The sequence below is a fragment of the Mustelus asterias genome, chromosome 15, assembly GCF_964213995.1.
Source record: "Mustelus asterias chromosome 15, sMusAst1.hap1.1, whole genome shotgun sequence".
NCBI classification, from domain to species: domain Eukaryota; kingdom Metazoa; phylum Chordata; class Chondrichthyes; order Carcharhiniformes; family Triakidae; genus Mustelus; species Mustelus asterias.
The window spans coordinates 1,941,827-1,963,494 of NC_135815.1; the positions used below are offsets into that span (position 1 = coordinate 1,941,827).

Below are 21,668 nucleotides of genomic sequence, written 5' to 3' on the forward strand. Positions count from 1 at the left end.
CCAGCCGGGGAGAGAAAGAGAGTGTAAATAGTCAAGGGCAGGTACAGGGATACCTGATGGAGGTTGCCATTTCATTGCTGCTGTAATTCAGTGCTGGAAGAGGAATATTCCATAACTCTCAGTGGTCTGGGATTAAAAATGATTAAATTGTGCAGAGTTCAGGCCCAGCACTGATCCCGTACAGAATAAAGCTTCTAATAGTAACAGTGCAATCATTAATCCTGCATTGGTCGATGTCCCTTTAGCACATTGCTCAAACTCCAAGTTGCACATTGAGCCTAATATCATTAGGATTTTTACAATAGAATATTAAATGATTGTGTGTTTCAGTTACTGAGGCAGAGGTGCTGTTACCCCAAACCCTGCTACATTCTCACTGTGCCATCTCCTTCTCCTCTCAGCTTACAGACAAAAGATGAGGGAACTGCCTCTCTTCAACCTGCTCTGTTCCTGCTTCAACCCTGAGCCGCGGAACAAAACTCTCTATAAATTTGACGGTAAGTGATTGGGGGGGGGGGGGGGGGGGGGGGGGGCCACGGGGGGGGGGGGGGGGGGGGGGCATGGGGGGGGGGGCGCGGTGGGGGGTGGCCATGCCGTGAGGACAGGACAAAACGTGGAGTCAGACAGAGACATTGTTAGCGCAGACTGAACAATGGCATTGAAACGGCACCCCACTGGGAGAGCATCATAAACACTGCAACACATTCCCATTTGGAATGTGGACACATAGAAACATAGAAACCCTACAGTGCAGAAGGAGGCCATTCGGCCCATCGAGCCTGCACCGACCACAATCCCACCCAGGCCCTACCCCCACATATTTTACCCGCTAATCCCTCTAACCTACGCATCCCAGACTCTAAGGGGCAATTTTTTTTTAACCTGGCCAATCAACCTAACCCACACATCTTTGGACTGTGGGAGGAAACCGGAGCACCCGGAGGAAACCCACGCAGACACGAGGAGAATGTGCAAACTCCACACAGACAGTGACCCGAGCTGGGAATCGAACCCGGGACCCTGGAGCTGTGAAGCAGCAGTGCTAACCACTGTGCTACCGTGCCGCCCCACCACTGTGCTACCGTGCCGCCCCACGGCAAGTTATATTGGAATGGAAGATATAACACGGCAAGTTATATTGGAATGGAAGATTTTTCAAATGTACTGTGTCCCAGTCACCTCATTCTCCTGCACGTGGCTGTAGTTATGTTGACACCAGGCTTGCATCTCTCACCATATTAATCAAGGGGTCTGAAAAAAATAGAATCATAGAATCCCTACAGTGCAGCAGAGGCCATTTGGCCCATCGAGTCTGCACCGAGTCTTACTCGGGCCCTCTCCCCAGGCCCTGCCTCTGTAACCCCATACATTTACCATGGCTAATCCTTCCAACCAACACATCTTTGGACTGTGGGAGGAAACCCACGCAGACACGGGGGGCCCAAATTTTACTATCAAGTTGCGCCCATTTTCGGGCGCGAAAACTTGGTGAAGTCGGGCATGAGGCGAGTCGCACAGGCTGTGCCGGTTCCCCCTTTACCAAAGGCTGAAAATGGCCACTGTCGGGACCATTTTCCCTCTCCGAGAGAATTGGAAATAATCAGATAATTTGAGTCAAGTCCCTGAGGGAGTGGAACTCTGGGACTCTCTCCCCAGAACGGTGCCAGGGTAACTGGTGATTGAGTTCAATAAATTTCTGCTGGAGAAGAGAATCGATCAAAAGGGGAAATGAAGTTGTGGGAAAGATCACCCATGATCTAATTAACTGGTGTAACAGCCTTGAGAGGGGCTGAATGGCCTCCTCTTGATCCGGGTAACAGGCTTGAGAGGGGCTGAAAGGCCTCCTCCTGTTCCTGTGTAACAGCATCGAGAGAGGGACTGAATGGCCTTGGTCTTCTCTGTTTCTTTGTAACAGCATCAACAGAGGGGCTGAATGGCCTTGGCCTCCCCCCTGTCCTTGTGCAATTTATGCTCCAACTGAGTCTTTTCCTTTCCAGACCCAGTGGATCTGAACTGGTGCTTTATATCTGACATGGAGGTTAAGGAATTGAATAAGAGAGCATCCGGCCTGTCGTTTGAAGTAATCCTGAAACCACCATCGTTCGAGGGAATCCCAGAATTCCATGCTGCTTTTCCAAAAAAGCGGGATCCGTCCCTGGAGGAGATCCAGAAAAAGCTGGAAGCAGCTGAAGAGAGGAGGAAGGTATGGCCCAGGGTTAACCGAAAATACTGGAAGCCCCCTGCCCCCCGGGAAGGTATCGGGACACCTGAGTGGGGGCTGCAACGTGGATGAGCAAATGGACCATATCACTGCAATACAGGAAGCCACTCAAGCGAGGGGAGTTAGTCAAACAGCAGTGATGGGGGATAGTATAGTGAGGGCAAGTAACACTGTTCTCTGTCGCAAGGAGAGTCCAGATAGCTGTGTTGCCTACCCAGTGCCTGGGTTCAGGATATCTGATCCGGGCTCGAGAGGACCTTGCCGCGGGACGGGGAAGATCCCATTGTTGTGGTCCACGTAGATACCAATGACATAAATAGAGTTTTTACTCAGTGATTATGAGCAGCTGGGGGCTAAATTAAAAAGTAGAACCTCCTAGGTCCTAACCTCTGGATTATTACCTGAGCCACATGCTAATTGCCCAGTGGTAAATAGGATTCGGGAGGTTTTTATTTATTTATTAGTCACAAGTAAGGCTTACATGAACACTGCAATGAAGTTACTGTGAAAATCCCCGAGTTACCACACTCCGGCACCTGTTCGGGTACAGTGAGGGAGAATTTAGCACAGCCAATGCACCTAACCAGCACGTCTTTTGGACTGTGGGAGGAAACCGGAGCACCCGGAGGAAACCCACGCAGACATGGGGAGAACACGCATACTCCACACAGACAGTGACCCAAGCCGGGAATCGAACCTGGGTCCCTGGCGCTGTGAGGCAGATTAAACTTTAACTTGGTGTTGTGAGACTTCTTTTTCTGCTGTGAGGCAGAAGTGCTAATCACTGTGCTACCATTGAATGTGTGGCTCAAGGTCTATTGTGGGAGAATGGGTTTCCATCCATGGGGCACTAACACCAGAACAGGGGAAAGTGGGGCTGTAACATTCAGGCCCAAACCGTGCTGGGAACAGCATTTTGGCAAGTGGTGTAACTAGGGCAGTAGAGAGAGTTTAAACTAAATAACTGGGGAAAGGTCACATGAAGGAAGATGTGGTAAATGAATGGACTGTGAATTTTCCTGTATTAGTACCAGGAGGCAGAACTACTGAAACATCTGGCAGAACAGAGGGAGCATGAACGAGAGGTGATCCAGAAAGCCATTGAGGAAAACAACAACTTTATCAAGATGGCCAAAGAGAAACTGGAGCAGAGGAACGAGATCCAGAAAGAAAACCGTGAGGCCCATCTGGCAGCGATGCTAGAGCGTCTGCAGGAGAAGGTGAGATGTTTTGGTTCCATCCCTGCCTGGAATCAGGGTTGAGAACTTGCATCGAATCATAGAATCCCTACAGTGCAGAAAGGGGCCATTCAGCCCATCGAGTCTGCACTTACTCTCTGAAAGAGCCGCCCTCTCTGCCCCATCCCCATAACCCCATGCGTTTACCATGGCCAATCCGCCTAACCTCCAGATCTCTGGATGCCTTCCCAGGTAATTCCTCAACAACTGACTCTCCCTCCACGAGAGGATTCAGTCTGGAATTAGTCAGACTTTGACTCAAATATCCAGCCCAGGATCTGGACCGAGATCAAATTGGGATTGTTCCCGGAACTGTAGACAGTGCACACAGTGAACGGAGCCAGTGACAGGGCCTTGGGATATTGATCCATCTGCCTCCGGAACAGCACTGAGCTGTGGATGAGAATCTCAGGGTGACGGGAGGTTTCAGCAAGAGTCCGGGGGAGGGGCAGCTAGGGCATTGTCAGTGGAGCAGGGAGAGATCAGCAAGGATTGGTGAAGCATTGTCTCATCTAGAAAAAGATCACCAGCCACAAATAGGAGAAGGTTCCATCGGCAATGTTCAGACTGACTTCCAGACACTATTGGATGAGGATCCACATCAGAAAAAAGCCAAGATAAAATTACGTGTTAGCAAATAGTTTAAAGAACAAAGAAAATTACAGCACAGGAACAGGCCCTTCGGCCCTCCAAGCCTGCTCCGACCATGCTGCCCAACTGAACTAAAACCCCCTACCCTTCCGGGGAACATATCCCTCTATTCCCATCCTATTCATGTATTTGTCAAACAGGTTTATTTGGTAGCACAAACCTGTTGGACTTTAACCTGGTGTTGTGAGACTACTTACTGTGCCCATCCCAGTCCAACACAGGCATCTCCATATCCTGTATTTGTCAAGATGCCCCTTAAAACTCACTATCGTATCTGTTTCCATTGCCTCGCACAGCAGCGAGTTCCAGGCACCCACCAACCTCTGTGTAAAAAAACTTGCCTCATACATCACCTTTAAACCTTGCCCCTCGCACCTTAAACCTATGCCCCCTAGTAACTGACTCTTCCACTCTGGGGGAAAAGGCTTCTGACTATCCACTCTGTCCATGCCCCTCATAATCTTGTAGACTTCTATCAGGTCGCCCCTCAACCTCCGTCGTTCCAGTGAGAACAAATCAAGTTTCTCCAACCTCTCATAGCCAGTGCCCTCCATATCAGGCAACATCCTGGTAAATCTTTTCTGTACCCTCTCCAAAGCCTCCACATCCTTCTGGTAGTGTGGCGACCAGAATTGAACACTATATTCCAAGTTGCGGCTTAACTAAGTTTCTATAAAGCTGCAACATGACCTGCCAACTTTTAAACTCAATGCCCCGACCGACGAAGGCAAGCATGCCGTATGCCTTCTTGACTACCTTCTCCACCTGCATTGCCACTTTCAGTGACCTGTGTACCTGTACACCTAGATCCCTCTGCCTATCAATACTCTGAAGGGTTCTGCCATTTTCTGTATATTTCTTATCTGTATTAGACCTTCCAAAATGCATTACCTCACATTTGTCCGGATTAAACTCCATTTGCCATCTCTCCGCCCAAGTCTCCAACTGATCTACATCCTGCTGTATCCTCTGATAGTCCTCATCGATATCCGCAAATCCACCAACCTTTGTGTCGTCTGCAAACTTACTAATCAAACCAGTTACATTTTCCTCCAAATCATTTATATATATTACAAACAGCAAAGGTCCCAGCGCTGATCCCTGAGGAACACCACTTGTCACAACCCTCCATTCAGAAACACACCCTTCCACTGCTACCCTCTGTCTTCTATGACTGAGCTAGTTCTGTATCCACCTTGCCAGCCCACCTCTGATCCCATGCGACTTCACCTTCTGCACCAGCCTGCCATGAGGGACCTTGTCAAAGGCCTTACTGAGGTCCATGTAGACAACATCCACTGCCCTACCCTCATCAATCATTTTCTTCACTTCCTCGAAAAACTCGATCAAGTTAGTGAGACACAACCTCCCCTTCACAAAACCATGTTGCCTCTCACTAATACGTCCACTTATTTCCAAGTGGGAATAAATCCTGTCTCGAAGAATCCTCTCCAATAATTTCCCTACCACTGATGTAAGGCTCACCGGCCTGTAATTACTTGGATTATTCTTGCTACCCTTCTTAAACAAAGGAACAACATTGGCTATTCTCCAATCCTCTGGGACCTCCCCTGTAAGAAGTCTCACAACACCAGGTTAAAGTCCAACAGGTTTATTTGGGAGCAAATACCATAAGCTTTCGGAGCACTGCTCCTTCGTCAGATGGAGTGGATATCAGATATCCACTCCATCTGACGAAGGAGCAGTGCTCTGAAAGCTTATGGTATTTGCTACCAAATAAACCTGTTGGACTTTAACCTGGTGTTGTGAGACTTCTTACTGTGCTTACCCCAGTCCAACGCCGGCAACTCCACATCATGACCTCCCCTGTGGCCAGTGAGGATACAAAAATTTCTCTTAAGGCCCCAACAATTTCCTCCCTTGCCTCTCAGTATTTTGGGGTATATCCCATCAGGCCCTGGGGACTTGTCTACCTTAATGTTTTTCAAGAACCCCAATACCTCCTCCTTTTTGATCTCAACTCTCAAACTATCTACACACCCTTTCCCAGACTCATCATCCACCAAGTCCTTCACTTTGGTGAATACTGGTGCAAAGTACTCATTTAATACCTCGCACATTTCCTCTGGCTCCATGCATAGATTCCCTCCCCCGTCCTTGAGTGGGCCAACCCTCTCCCTGGTTATCCTCTTGCTCAAAAAGCCTTGGGATTTTCCTTGATCCTGCTGGCCAATTACTTTTGGTGAACCTTTTTAGCCCTGGGTAGTAAACTGAGAGCTGTGATGAGGGTGAGGTACTGAGATTTAATATGTGCAGTACCTGTCCTGGGAGTGTTTGATGGGGACAGTGTAGAGGGAGCTCTACTTTGTGTCTAAACCTGTGCTGTACCTGTCCTGGAGGTATTAAATAGAAACATAGAAGATAGGAGCAGGAGGAGGCCATTTGGCCCTTCGAGCCTGCTCCGCCATTCATTACGATCATGGCTGATCATCCAACTCAATAGCCTAATCCTGCTTTTTCCCCATAACCTTTGATCCCATTTGCCCCAAGTGCGATATCCAGCTGCCTCTTGAATACATGCAATGTTTTGGCATCAACTACTTCCTGTGGTAATGAATTCCACAGGCTCACCACTCTTTGGGTGAAGAAATGTCTCTTCACCTCTGTCCTAAATGGCCTACCCTGAATCTTCAGACTGTGTACCCTGGTTCTGGACGCCCCCATCATCAAGAACATCCTCCCTGCATCTACCCTGTCTAGTTCTGTTCAAATTTTATAAGTCTCTATGACATCCCCTCTTATTCATCTGAACTCCAGCGAAAACAATCCTAACCTCGTCAATCTCTCCTCATACATCAGTCTCGCCATCCCCGGAATCGTCCAAGATATCCTGAAGTGGGAGGGAGAAGAGCCAGAGGTTGTGGTACATGTTGGTACCAATGACATAGGTAGGAAAAGGGAAGAGGTCCTGAAAGGAGAATATAGGGAGTTAGGAAGGGAGTTGAGAAGAAGGACCGCAAAGGTAGTAATCTCGGGATTGCTGCCTGTGCCACGCGACAGTGAGAGTAGGAATGGAATGAGGTGGAGGATAAATGCGTGGCTGAGGGATTGGAGCAGGGGGCAGGGATTCAGGTTTCTGGATCATTGGGACCTCTTTTGGGGCAGGTGTGACCTGTACAATAAGGACGGGTTGCAATTGAATCCCAGGGGGACCAATATCCTGGCGGGGAGATTTGCTAAGGCTACTGGGGAGGGTTTAAACTAGAATGGTTGGGGGGTGGGAATCAAATTGAAGTGACTGGGAGAGAGGAGGTTAGCTCACAAATAGAGAAAGCTTGTCGACAGTGTGAGAGGGAGGATAGGCAGGTGATAGAGAAGGGGAGCGCTCAGACCGAAGGTTTGAGGTGTGTCTATTTTAACGCAAGGAGTGTTGTGAACAAAGTGGATGAGCTTAGAGCGTGGATCACTACTTGGAAATATGATGTGGTGGCCATTACAGAGACTTGGATGACTCAGGGACAGGACTGGTTACTTCAAGTGCCGGGTTTCAGATGTTTCAGAAGGGACAGGGAGGGAGGCAAAAGAGGTGGGGGAGTGGCACTGTTGATCAGAGATAGTGTCACGGCTGCGGAAAAGATGGACACCATGGAGGGATTGTCCACGGAGTCTCTGTGGGTGGAGGTTAGGAACAGGAAGGGGTCAATAATTTTACTGGGTGCTTTCTATAGGCCGCCCAATAGTAACAGGGATGTTGAGGAGCAGATAGGGAAACAGATCCTGGAAAGGCGTAATAATCATGATGTGGAGATGCCGGCGTTGGACTGGGGTAAACACAGTAAGAAGTTTAATAACACCAGGTTAAAGTCCAACAGGTTTATTTGGTAGCAAAAGCCACACAAGCTTTCGGAGCTGCAAGCCCCTTCTTCAGGTGAGTGGGAATTCTGTTCACAAACAGAGCATATAAAGACACAAACTCAATTTACATGAATAATGGTTGGAATGCGAATACTTACAACTAATCAAGTCTTTAAGAAACAAAACAGCATGAGTGGAGAGAGCATCAAGACAGGCTAAAAAGATGTGTATTGTCTCCAGACAAGACAGCCAGTGAAACTCTGTAGGGGTTACAAATAGTGGGACATGAACCCAATATCCCGGTTGAGGCCATCCTCGTGTGTGCGGAACTTGGCTATCAGTTTCTGCTCAGCGACTCTGCGCTGTCATGTGTCGCGAAGGCCGCCTTGGAGAACGCTTACCCGAATATCAGAGGCCGAATGCCCGTGACCGCTGAAGTGCTCCCCAACAGGAAGAGAACAGTCTTGCCTGGTGATTGTCGAGCGGTGTTCATTCATCCGTTGTCGCAGCGTCTGCATAGTTTCCCCAATGTACCATGCCTCGGGACATCCTTTCTTGCCGAAAGCTGCAAGAAAGGATGTCCCGAGGCATGGTACATTGGGGAAACTATGCAGACGCTGCGACAACGGATGAATGAACACTGCTCGACAATCACCAGGCAAGACTGTTCTCTTCCTGTTGGGGAGCACTTCAGCGGTCACGGGCATTCGGCCTCTGATATTCGGGTAAGCGTTCTCCAAGGCGGCCTTCGCAACACACGACGGCGCAGAGTCGCTGAGCAGAAACTGATAGCCAAGTTCCGCACACACGAGGACGGCCTCAACCAGGATATTGGGTTCATGTCCCACTATTTGTAACCCCCACAGAGTTTCACTGGCTGTCTTGTCTGGAGACAATACACATCTTTTTAGCCTGTCTTGATGCTCTCTCCACTCATGCTGTTTTGTTTCTTAAAGACTTGATTAGTTGTAAGTATTCGCATTCCAACCATTATTCATGTAAATTGAGTTTGTGTCTTTATATGCTCTGTTTGTGAACAGAATTCCCACTCACCTGAAGAGGGGGCTTGCAGCTCCGAAAGCTTGTGTGGCTTTTGCTACCAAATAAACCTGTTGGACTTTAACCTGGTGGTGTTAAACTTCTTACAAGGTGTAATAATAACAGAGTTGTCGTGATGGGAGATTTTAATTTCCCAAATATTGATTGGAATCTCCATAGAGTAAGGGGTTTGGATGGGGAGGAGTTTGTTAGGTGTGTTCAGGAGGGTTTCTTGACACAGTATGTAGATAAACCTACAAGAGGAGAGGCTGTACTTGATTTGGTATTGGGAAATGAACCTGGTCAGGTGTCAGATCTCTCAGTGGGAGAGCATTTTGGAGATAGTGATCATAACTCTATCTCCTTTACAACAGCATTGGAGAGAGATAGGATCAGACAAGTTAGAAAAGTGTTTAATTGGAGTAAGGGGAATTATGAGGCTATCAGGCAGGAAATTGGAGGCTTAAATTGGAAAGAGGTTTTCTCAGGGAAATGTACGGAAGAAATGTGGCAAATTTTCAGGGAATATTTGTCTGGAGTTCTGCATAGCAACATTCCAATGAGACAGGGAAGTTATGGTAGTTTACAGGAACTGTGGTGTACAAAGGTTGTAATGAATCTCGTCAAGAAGAAAAGAAAAGCTTACAAAAGGTTCCGGGAGCTAGGTAATGTTAGAGATCTTGAAGAGTATACGGCTAATAGGAAGGATCTTAAGAAGGAAATCCGGAGAGCCAGAAGGGGTCATGAGAAGACCTTGACAGGCAGGATTAAGGAAAACTCCAAGGCATTCTACAAGTATGTGAAGAGCAAGAGGATAAGACATGAAAGAATAGGACCTATCAAGTGTGACGGTGGGAAAGTTTGTACGGAACCGGAAGAAATAGCAGAGGTACTTAATGAATACTTTACTTCAGTATTCACTATGGAAAAGGATCTTGGTGGTTGTAGTGCAGACTTGCAGCAGACTGAAAAGCTTGAGCATGTAGATATTAAGAAAGAGGATGTGTTGGAGCTTTTGAAAAGCATCAAGTTAGATAAGTCACCGGGACCGGATGGGATGTACCCCAGGCTACTTTGGGAGGCGAGGGAGGAGATTGCTGAGCCTCTGTCGATGATCTTTGCATCATCAATGGAGACGGGAGAGGTTCCGGAGGATTGGAGGATTGCGGATGTTGTTCCTTTATTCAAGAAAGGGAGTAGAGATAGCCCTGGAAATTATAGACCAGTGAGTCTAACCTCAGTGGTTGGTAAGTTGATGGAGAAGATCCTGAGAGGCAGGATTTATGAACATTTGGAGAGGTATAATATGATTAAGAATAGTCAGCATGGCTTTGTCAAAGGCAGATCATGCCTTACGAGCCTGATTGAATTTTTTGAGGATGTGACTAAACACATTGATGAAGGAAGAGCAGTAGATGTAGTATATATGGACTTCAGCAAGGCACTTGATAAGGTGCCCCATGCAAAGCTTATTGAGAAAGTGAGGGGGCATGGGATCCAAGGGGACATTGCTTTGTGGATCCAGAACTGGCTTGCCCACAGAAGGCAAAGAGTGGTTATAGATGGGTCATATTCTGCATGGAGGTCGGTCACCGGTGGAGTGCCCCAGGGATCTGTTCTGGGACCCTTACTCTTTGTGATTTTTATAAATGACCTGGATGAGGAAGTGGAGGGATGGGTTGGTAAGTTTGCTGATGACACAAAGGTTGGAGGTGTTGTGGATAGTGTGGAGGGATGTCAGAAGTTGCAGCGAGACTTTGATAGGATGCAAGACTGGGCGGAGAAGTGGCAGATGGAGTTCAACCCAGATAAGTGTGAGGTGGTTCATTTTGGCAGGTCAAATAGTTTGGCAGAACATAATATTAATGGTAGGACTCTTGGCAGAGTGGAAGATCAGAAGGATCTTGGGGTCCGAGTTCATAGGACGCTCAACGCAGCTGTGTAGGTTGAGGCTGTGGTTAAGAAGGCGTATGGTGTACTGGCCTTCATCAATCAAGGAATTGAGTTTAAGAGTCGTGAGATAATGTTGCAGCTATATAGGACCCTGGTCAAACCCCACTTGGAGTACTGTGCTCAGTTCTGGTCGCCTCATTACAGGAAGGTTGTGGAAGCCATAGAAAGGGTGCAGAGGAGATTTACAAGGATGTTGCCTGGGTTGGGGAGCATGCCTTATGAGGGTAGGTTGAGTGAGCTCGGTCTTTTCTCCTTGGAGAGGCGAAGGATGAGGGTGACCTGATAGAAGTGTATAAGATGTTGAGAGGTATTGATAGAGTGGATAGTCAGAGGCTTTTTCCCAGGGCTGAAATGGTTGCCACAAGAGGACACAGGTTTAAGGTGCTGGGGAGTAGGTACAGAGGAGATGTCAGGGGTAAGTTTTTCACTCAGAGGGTGGTGGGTGCATGGAATGGGCAGCCGGCAACGGTGGTGGAGGCGGATTCGATAGGGTCTTTGAAGAGACTTTTAGATAAGTACATAGAACTTAGTAAGATAGAGGGTTATAGGTAAGTCTAGTAATTGTTAAGGTAGGGACATGTTCCGCACAACTTTGTGGGCTGAAAGGCCTGTATTGTGCTGTAGTTTTTCTATGTTTCTATGTTTCTAACTGCAATCCCTCGAGAGCAAGAACATCTATCCTCAGAAAAGGAGACCAAAACTGCACACAATACTCGAGGTGTGGCCTCACCAAGACCCTGTATAATTGCAACAACACATCCTGTACTCAAAACCTCTCGCAATGAAGGCCAACATACCATTTGCCTTCTTTACCGCCTGCTGCACCTGCATGCTTACCTTCAGTGACTGGTGCACAAGGACACCCAGGTCCCGCTGCACACTCCCCTCTCCCAATTTACAGCCATTCAGGTAGTAATCTGCCTTCTTGTTTTTGCTTCCAAAGTGAATAACCTCACACTTATCCAAATTATACTGAATCTGCCATTGATTTGCCCACTCACCCAACCTGTCCAGATCATTCTGAAGGATCTCTGCATCCTCGTCACAGTTCACCCTCCCACCCAACTTGGTATCATCTGCAAACTTTGAGATGTTACATTTTGTTCCCTCATCCAAATCATTAATATATATTGTGAATATCTGGGGTCCCAGCACCGATCCCTGTGGCACCCCACGAGTTACTGCCTGCCAATTTGAAAAGCACCCATTAATTCCTACTCTTTGTTTTCTCCCTGCAACCAGTTTTCTATCCATCTTAATACACATTCCCCAATCCCATGCACTTGAATCTTGCACAATAATCTCTTTGTCAAATGCTTTCTCAAAGTCCAAATATACCACATCTACTGGCTCCCCCTTGTCAACTCTACTAGTTGCAACTTCAAAGAATTCCAACAGATTTGTCAAGCATGATTTCCCCTTCATAAATCCATGCTGACTCTGTCTAATCCTGCCACTGCTTTCTCAATGCTCTGCTATAAAGTCCTTGATAATGGATTCAAGAATTTTCCCCATTACCAATGTTAGTTTGATGGGGCAGTGTAGAGGGATCTTTACTCTGTATCTAACCCCCTACTGTACCTGTCCTTGGAGTGTTTGATGGGGACAGGGTAGAGGGAGCTTTACTCAGTATCTAATCCCGTGCTGTACCTGTCCTGGGAGTGTTTGATGGGGTAGTGTAGAGGGAGCTTTACTCAGTATGTAACCCCGTGCTGTACCTGTCCTGGGAGTGTTTGATGGGGGACAGTGTAGAGGGAGCTTTACTCTGTATCTAACCCCGTGCTGTACCTGTCCTGGGAGTGTTTGATGGGGGACAGTGTCGAGGGAGCTTTACTCTGTATCTAACCCCGTGCTGTACCTGTCCTGGGAGTGTTTGATGGGGGACAGTGTAGAGGGAGCTTTACTCTGTATCTAACCCCGTGCTGTACCTGTCCTGGGAGTGTTTGATGGGGGACAGTGTAGAGGGAGCTTCACTCTGTATCTAACCCCGTGCTGTACCTGTCCTGGGAGTGTTTGATGGGGGACAGTGTAGAGGGAGCTTTACTCTGTATCTAACCCCGTGCTGTACCTGTCCTGGGAGTGTTTGATGGGGGACAGTGTAGAGGGAGCTTTATTCTGTACCTAACCATGGGCGCCAGATGTTCATTAACTCTCTAATAGCTGGTTATTTTATTCCAGGACAGGCGTGCAGAGGAGGTCCGAGAAAATAAAAGATTGAGATCCACAGCAACACGATAGAGGTTCCTGGATTTGGACCGACTCCTGTCTGAACACCCATTCGTGGGTTTCTTTGTAAATATTTGATCAGAAGGAAGAAACACAACTGATTTGGGGGGAGAGGGGGTGGGGGTTTGGGGGGGTTTGTGGGGGGGGGTGTGGTGTTGGGGGGAGGGGGGAGAGGAAAGTCCATCAATAGAGAAATGGCAAGAAAGTATCCGTGGCATTTGTTCAGCTTGGCCGGGTTGGATCAGTGTTTTTATTCATTCCCGGATTGTGTCAGTGACAAGGCCGGTGTTTATTGCCTATTCTCAGCGATCATCTCGCGGGTAACCAGGGATTGGCGATGAATACTGTCCCTGTGAGGAACACTGATCCGGAATACAAACACACTCCGCTCTGTCCTGGCCCCCTGTCCAGATCCATCTCCCTGACCACAGCAATGATTGGAAATGTCCTTTCCCTTCATCACTGAAGCTAACTTTGAAACAATATTCACACTGCAGACCGGAGAATCCAATTCCAATCTTTAATCTCTGTGCTGACCATGAGCGCTTAACAACATGAAGCAAGCTTTAAATATCACAAATCCCACTCCCAACCTCACACATACTCATCTCAATCCACAGCAATCCTTTGTACAAATGTAGGTTTTTAAATTAACTTTAATTTAATCCCTTGCCATGTTTTTAACAAATGTAACCTCCCCATACAGACACACTGCACAAACATCCTGACATACACACGGGTGCACACTGACCCCCCCCCCGAAACACCCCCCGAGACGCCCGCACCGAAACACCCCCCTCCATCGAGATCCCCCCCCCCGAGATCCCCCCCCGAGATCCCCCCCCACTGAGATCCCCCCCCACTGAGATCCCCCCCCACTGAGATCCCCCCCCACTGAGATCCCCCCCCACTGAGATCCCCCCCCACTGAGATCCACCCCACTGAGATCCCCCCCCCGACTGAGATCCCCCCCCCCGACTGAGATCCCCCCTGACTGAGATCCCCCCTCACCGAGATCGCCCCCCCGCCGAGATCACCCCCCCCACCGAGGTCGCCTCCCCTCCTCCAAGATCCCCGAGATCTCAGTGGAGGTCGCCCCCCCCCACCCAGGTCGCCCCACCCCCCCCCCCCCACCCAGGTCACCCCCCCCCACCCAGGTCGCCCCCCCCCACCGAGATCGCCCCCCACCCCCACCGAGATCGCCCCCCACCCCCACCGAGATCGCCCCCCCCAGCGAGGTCACCCCCCCTCCCCACCGAGGTCGCCCCCTCCCCACCGAGGTCGCCCTCCCCACCGAGATCGCCCTCCCCACCGAGATCGCCCCCCCCCACCGAGATCGCCCCCCCCACCGAGATCGCCCCCCACCGAGATCGCCCCCCCCACCGAGATCGCCCCCCCCCTCTGAGATCTCCCCCTCTGAGATTCCCCCACTTCTGAGATCCCCCCCCCCACTGAGATCTCCCCTGCTGAGTGTCCCTACCTCCCCCCCACTGAAACCCTCCACCCCCTCCCTCCCTCACCCCTTCACACACACACACGCTCAGACCTCAGCAGCTGGCCACATACCCACTCGGATACACACATGTACCCTTCAACACGCGCTGACACATGCCCACATACACAGCACTCTGACACTGGGTTGGATTGTCAGTCTGGAGTTGGCTGGACTGTTTGCAGATGCTGACTCCCCCCGCCCTGACTCCCCCCGCCCTGACTCCCCCCGCCCTGACTCCCCCCGCCCTGACTCCCCCCGCCCTGACTCCCCCCGCCCTGACTGCCCCCGCCCTGACTGCCCCCGCCCTGACTGCCCCCGCCCTGACTGCCCCCGCCCTGACTGCCCCCGCCCTGACTGCCCCCGCCCTGACTGCCCCCGCCCTGACTGCCCCCGCCCTGACTGCCCCCGCCCTGACTCCCCCCGCCCTGACTCCCCCCGCCCTGACTCCCCCCGCCCTGACTGCCCCCGCCCTGACTGCCCCCGCCCTGACTGCCCCCGCCCTGACTCCCCCCGCCCTGACTGCCCCCGCCCTGACTGCCCCCGCCCTGACTGCCCCCGCCCTGACTGCCCCCGCCCTGACTGCCCCCGCCCTGACTGCCCCCGCCCTGACTGCCCCCGCCCTGACTCCCCCCGCCCTGACTCCCCCCGCCCTGACTCCCCCCGCCCTGACTCCCCCCGCCCTGACTCCCCCCGCCCTGACTCCCCCCGCCCTGACTGCCCCCGCCCTGACTCCCCCCGCCCTGACTGCCCCCGCCCTGACTCCCCCCGCCCTGACTCCCCCCGCCCTGACTCCGCGCTGTGTGAACATTGATGTGATTGTTGAAGTTCTCATGGCCCTGAAGCCAGCCCAGTGTTTCCTCAGCCGCACAGGGCCAACTGTCCAATCAGTAAGAGTGCCTCACTCTGTTCCCAGTAACTGTGTCATAACCGACCCCAGACTCTTCACTCTTCCTGTTATTATTGATGAACAGTTGTTTCTGTCGCTCTGCAGCATGGTAACCAGCTTCCGCACACATGCATCGCAGGAGGCAATTCCCTCCCTTGGGAAATTTCCAGTTGGTGCCAGCAGAGTCAGAAGATTGATACTCCAAACCGAGGGCAGGATTTGCCAAACACGCACGCCTGACCTCACCACCAGCAACTGATAATCCAACTCACACATAATCCCCTCTGACACACACACGCACACTCTCACGCACATCTCACGCACACTCTCATGCACACTCGCACTCGTGCACACTCGCACGCTCTCGCACACACACGCACTCGTACACACACTCACACTCGCGCACACACTCACACTTCCACTTGCACACACACTCGCACACACACTCACACTCGCACACTCGTATACCCTCTGACACACACACACACATTCTTCCACCTTCTTCCACCGGGAAAAAGATACAAAAGTCTGAGGACATGTACCCCAACTGACTCAAGAACAGCTTCTTCCCTGCTGCTGTCAGACTTTTGAATGCACTTCCCTTGCATTAAGTTGATCTTTCTCTACACCCTAACTTTGGCTGTAACACTGCATTCTGCACCCTCTCCTTTCCTTCTCTATGAATGGTATGCTTTGTCTGTATAGTGCACAAGAAACAATACTTTTCACTGTATATTAATACATGTGACAATAATAAATCAAATCAAAACACACGCACACATGTGCGCATGCACACATACACCTGAATTATCCATGAACACAGATACCAGCAGGCTGCTCTTTTGTGACATGCAGCACAGTAAAGAACAGAGATTTTGCATTTCTATAGCACCTATCACATCAGTTGGACGTCCAGGAGTGTTTTACAGCCAATGAAGTACTTTGGAAATGCGGCCACAATTGTAATGTAGGAAAATGAGGCGGAAACGGTGGATGAGGGAAAGATATTGGCCAGGATATCAAGCAGAACATACGCTGCTTTTCATTGAATAGTGGCCGTGGGATCTTTTATATCCAACGAGGAGTGCAGATGGAGCCTCAGTTTAACACGACAGCAGTTCAGTAGAACACTCCCTCAGTACTGACCCTCTGACAGTGTGGCACTCCTTCAGTATTGACCCTCTGACAGTGTGGCACTCCTTCAGTACTGACCCTCTGACAGTGCGACACTCCCTCAGTACTGACCCTCTGACAGTGCGGCACTCCCTCAGTACTGACCCTCTGACAGTGCGGCACTCCCTCAGCACTGACCCTCTGACAGTGCGGCACTCCCTCAGCACTGACCCTTTGACAGTGCGGCACTTCCTCAAATGGAGGGCATAGTGGTTAGCACAGATGCCTCACAGCTCCAGGGACCCGGGTTCAATTCAGCCTTGGGTCACTGTCTGTGTGGAGTCTGCACTTTCTCCCCGTGTCTGCGTGGGTTTCCTCCGGGTGCTCCGGTTTCCTCACACAGTATGAAAGACATTTGGGTTAGGTGAATTGGCGATGCTAAATTCTCCCTCAGTGTATTCGAGCAGGTGCCGGAGTGTGGTGACTAGGGGATTTTCACAGTAACTTCATTGCAGTGTTAATGTAAGCCTACTTGTGCCTAATAACTAAATAAACTCGCTCAGCACTGACCCTCTGACATTGCGGCACTCCCTCAGTACTGACCCTCTGACAGTGCAGCACTCCCTCAGTACTGACCCTCTGACAGTGCGGCACTCCCTCAGTACTGACGCTCTGACAGTACAGCACTCCCTCAGCACTGGCCCTCTGACAGTGCGGCACTCCCTCAGTACAGACCCTCTGACAGTGCGGCACTCCCTCGGTACTGACCCTCTGACAGTGCGGCACTCCCTCAGTACTGACCCTCTGACAGTGCAGCACTCCCTCAGCACTGACCCTATGACAGTGCAGCACTCCCTCAGCACTGACCCTCTGACAGTGCGGCACTCCCTCAGTACTGACCCTCTGACAGTGCAGCACTCCCTCAGCACTGACCCTCTCACAGTGCGGCACTCCCTCAGTACTGATTGTCCAACTTTTAGCATTTGTCGAAGAGACTTGTACATTTGCAATCAGTGTGTAAATGTGACTGCTCGCTCTCTCACTCACTGCCTGCTCCGAACTCTTTCTTCATCTCAATAAACTATGGTGTGGTGTCCTGCATTCTGGGTCTATTTCGTGTCTGTTTGTCTGCTTTCCCAAGTACTGATTATCAAACGCTGTGCGTGGGCTCAGAGTCTCCCTGTTAGGCCTGATATACAATCGCGTCATTTGGAAAGGATGCTTCAACTGGGTGTCCCAAACTTCACCAAAGTGTGAGAGCAGCAAGTGTGGCAGAGATTGAGGTTGGAGAGCGTCAGTGTTAACCAAGGGAGGGACAGAGAGCAGTGACAATCAACGAGGAGAATACTAACATTAGCGATGAGAGTCCAGCTCGAGGGTGACTGAGTGGGAGAGGATGACAGTCTGGCGTGCAGTCTAACTGTGTAGCCCGGTCGTCTGAAACTCAGAGACAGGCTGTGTGGGCCGGAAGTGTTTTGGCCTGTGTGAGCATCCAGACTCTCTGCCCCTGCCTGCCCCACGACAATGGGATAAGGGATTGGTTATGGAGCTGCGGACTGATTGGTCAGTGCTGGGCTGGTGTTGATGGCGGTACAATGACAGGTTGAACCTTGTCCAGGAACCTGGCCCTGATCCAATCTTTGAATGATAAGCGATCAGTGTGTTTATTCATCCTGTGATGAAGATGGAAAGATACTCATTCTGTCACTGAGGGGGTGTGCTGATGTCAGCAGTCATGGTGGTGATAATTGGGTCATCTCGCTGCTCAGCGCACTTTGACCTCAAATTTACCTCACAGGCCAGAGAAATCAGAGAGGTTTACAGAATGGAAATAGGCCATTCAGCCCCTCTCATCTACACTGGCCGACTAGTATCCATCAGCCCGACTCCATGTAGCCGCTCTTTGTCCACGGCCCTGTAGACTACGACACTTCCAATGACGATCTAAATAATTTTGAAATGAGGATTTCTGCCTTTACCAGATCCCTGTCACCCCCTGGAAGCATATTATTTCCCCTCAAATCCTCTCAGAACTCGGCTGGAAAAGATGAAAGATGATAAAACCCCCAACTAATGTAGTTGAAGCATATTTCAAAATCACAAGAATATGAATAGCACCGTGCAGGACATAGAAAACAGAAGCAGGAGGAGGCCATTTGGCCCCTCGAACCTGCCCTGCCATTCATCACGACCATGGCTGATCATCCAACTCAGAAGCCTGATCCCACCTTCCCCCTCCCATATTCTTTGATCCCCTTCACCCCAAGAGCTATATCTAACCCCTTCTTGAAAACAGCGTTTTAGCCTCTACTGCTTTCTGTGGCAGTGAATTCCACAGGCTGACCACTTTCTGGGTGAAGAAATTTCTCCTCATCTCTGTCTTAAATGATTTACCCCGTGTCCTCAGACTGTGACCCCTGGTTCTGGATTCCCCCACCATCAAGAACATCCTCCCTGCGTCTACCCTTGTCTGGTCCTGTTAGAATATTATAAGTCTCTATGAGATTCCCCCTCATTTTTCTGAACTTCAGTTAATATAATCCTAACCAATTTAGTCTCTCCTCACACATCAGTCCCGCCATCCCAGGAATCAGCCTGGTAAACTTTCTCTGCACTCCCGCCAGAGCAAGAACATCTTTTAGAACATAGAACATAGAAAAGCTCCACACAAACAGGCCCTTCGGCCCACAAGTTGCGCCGAACATGTCCCTACCTACGAGGTTTACCTATAACCCTCGATCTTACTAACTTCCATGAACTTATCCAAAAGTCTCTTAAAAGACCCTATTGAATCCGCCTCCACCACCACTACCGGCAGCCGATTCCACGCCCCCACCACCCTCTGAGTGAAAAACGTACTCCGAACATCTCCTCTGTACCTACTCCCCAGCACCCTAAACCTGTGACCTCTTGTGACAACCATTTCAGCCTTGGGTAAAAGCCTTTGAAAATCCACTCTATCAATACCTCTCAACATCTTATACACCTCTATCAGGTCACCTCTCATCCTTCGCCTCTCCAAGGAGAAAAGACCTAGCTCGCTCAACCTATCCTCATAAGGCATGCCACCCAATCCAGGCAACATCCTTGTAAATCTCCTCTGCACCCTTTCTATGGCTTCCACATCCTTTCTGTAATGAGGCGACCAGAACTGGGCACAGTACTCCAGGTGGGGTCTGACCAGGGTCCTATACAGCTGCAGCATTATCTCCCGATTTCTAAACTCAATTCCTCTATTGATGAAGGCCAGTATTCCATACGCCTTCTTAACCACAGCCTCTACCTGCGACACTGCTTTGAGCGTCCTATGAACCCGGACCCCAAGATCCTTCTGATCTTCCACACAAGCGTCTTACCCTTAATATTATACTCTTTCATCCTATTCGACCTGCCAAAATGAACCACCACACACTTATCTGGGTTGAAGCCCATCTGCCACTTCTCCGCCCAGTCTTGCATCTTATCTATGTCTCGTTGCAACTGCTGACATCCCTCTACACTATCCACAGCCCCACCAACCTTTGTGTCATCAGCAAACTTGCCAACCCATCCTAATCCAGGTCATTTATAAAAATCACAAAGAGCAAGGGTCCCAGAACAGATCCCTGGGGCACTCCACTGGTGACCGACCTCCATGCTGAAAAAGACCCATCTACAACCACTCTTTGCCTTCTGTGGGCAAGCCAGTTCTGAATGCACAAAGCAATGTCCCCTTGTATCCCAAGACCCTTCACTTTCTCAATGAGCCTTTCATGGGCCACCTTATCAAACGCCTTGCTGAAATCCATATAAACTACATCTACCGCTCTTCCCTCGTCTATGTGTCTAATTACATCTTCAAAAAATTCAATTAGGCTTGTAAGGCATGATCTGCCTTGGACAAAGCCATGCTGGCTATTTCTGATCATACTATTCCTCTCCAGATGTTCATAAATCCTGCCCCTCAGGATCTTCTCCATCAACTACCAACCACTGAGGTTAGACTCACTGGTCTATAATTTCCCGGGCTATCTCTTCTCCCTTTCTTGAATAACGGAACCACATCCGCAATCCTCCAATCCTCAGGAACCTCTCTCGTCTCCATTGATGACGCAAAGATCATCATGTGGAGATGCCAGCGTTGGACTGGGGTAAACACAGTAAGAAGTTTAACAACACCAGGTTAAAGTCCAACAGGTTTATTTGGTAGCAAAAGCCACACAAGCTTTCGGAGCTCTAAGCCCCTTCTTCAGGTGAGTGGGAATTCTGTTCACAAACAGAACATATAAAGACACAAACTCAATTTACATGAATAATGGTTGGAATGCGAATACTTACAACTAATCAAGTCTTTAAGAAACAAAACAATGTGAGTGGAGAGAGCATCAAGACAGGCTAAAAAGATGTGTATTGTCTCCAGACAAGACAGCCAGTGAAACTCTGCAGGTCTAGGCAACTGTGGGGGTTACAAATAGTGTGACATGAACCCAATATCTCGGTTGAGGCCGTCCTCGTGTGTGCGGAACTTGGCTATCAGTTTCTGCTCAGCGACTCTGCGCTGTCGTGTGTCGCGAAGGCCGCCTTGGAGAACGCTTACCCGAATATCAGAGGCCGAATGCCCGTGACCGCTGAAGTGCTCCCCAACAGGAAGAGAACAGTCTTGCCTGGTGGTGATTGTCGAGCGGTGTTCATTCATTCGTTGTCGCAGCGTCTGCATAGTTTCCCCAATGTACCATGCCTCGGGACATCCTTTCTTGCAGCGTATCAGGTAGACAACGTTGGCCGAATTGCAAGAGTATGTACCGTGTACCTGGTGGATGGTGTTCTCCTGAAGGCTGGGTAGTTTGCTGTGGACAATGGTCTGTTTGAGGTTGTGCGGTTGTTTGAAGGCAAGAAGTGCACAAGCTCAAACAGACTATTGTCCGCAGCAAACTACCCAGCCTTCAGGAGAACAGTGACCATGACACCACACAACCCTGCCACAGCAACCTCTGCAAGACGTGCCGGATCATCGACACAGATGCCATCATCTCACGTGAGAACACCATCCAC

The 21,668-nt window shown here is 49.9% G+C and overlaps 2 protein-coding genes across 4 annotated transcripts in view; one reads left to right on the plus strand and one right to left on the minus strand.

The window, feature by feature from the left end:
* LOC144504254 (uncharacterized) overlaps positions 1–5,912 on the minus strand; it is a 450,031-nt gene extending 444,119 nt beyond the window's left edge. The window contains exon 1 of the mRNA XM_078229340.1: positions 5,900–5,912. The gene's annotated coding sequence lies outside the window, so the exon portion shown is untranslated. The remainder of the gene's footprint in view (positions 1–5,899) is intronic.
* Positions 395–13,155, plus strand: LOC144504265 (stathmin-4-like). Of its 3 annotated transcripts, none has more exons than XM_078229357.1 (4): positions 395–497; positions 2,004–2,203; positions 3,250–3,441; positions 13,096–13,155. In XM_078229357.1, exons 1-4 carry the CDS (start codon positions 416–418, stop codon positions 13,153–13,155), a joined length of 534 nt encoding a protein of 177 aa, XP_078085483.1. In that variant the 5' UTR covers positions 395–415. The 3 variants fall into 3 exon arrangements, with proteins under 3 accessions (XP_078085483.1, XP_078085484.1, XP_078085482.1); XM_078229358.1 differs by having other exon boundaries at positions 1,998–2,203; positions 13,101–13,127; XM_078229356.1 differs by having other exon boundaries at positions 416–497; positions 1,998–2,203.
* The last annotated feature ends 8,513 nt before the right edge of the window (positions 13,156–21,668 follow it).

What these genes read in the sequence shown, in the direction of transcription:
- LOC144504265 (XM_078229356.1), top strand. Translation starts at nt 416, where the DNA reads ATGAGGGAACTGCCTCTCTTCAACCTGCTCTGTTCCTGCTTCAACCCT. An exon ending in AACTCTCTATAAATTTGACG is followed by an intron (nt 498 to 1,997) that starts GTAAGTGATTGG and finishes TTTCCTTTCCAG; the next exon opens with ACCCAGTGGATCTGAACTGG. An exon ending in TAGAGCGTCTGCAGGAGAAG is followed by an intron (nt 3,442 to 13,095) that starts GTGAGATGTTTT and finishes ATTTTATTCCAG; the next exon opens with GACAGGCGTGCAGAGGAGGT.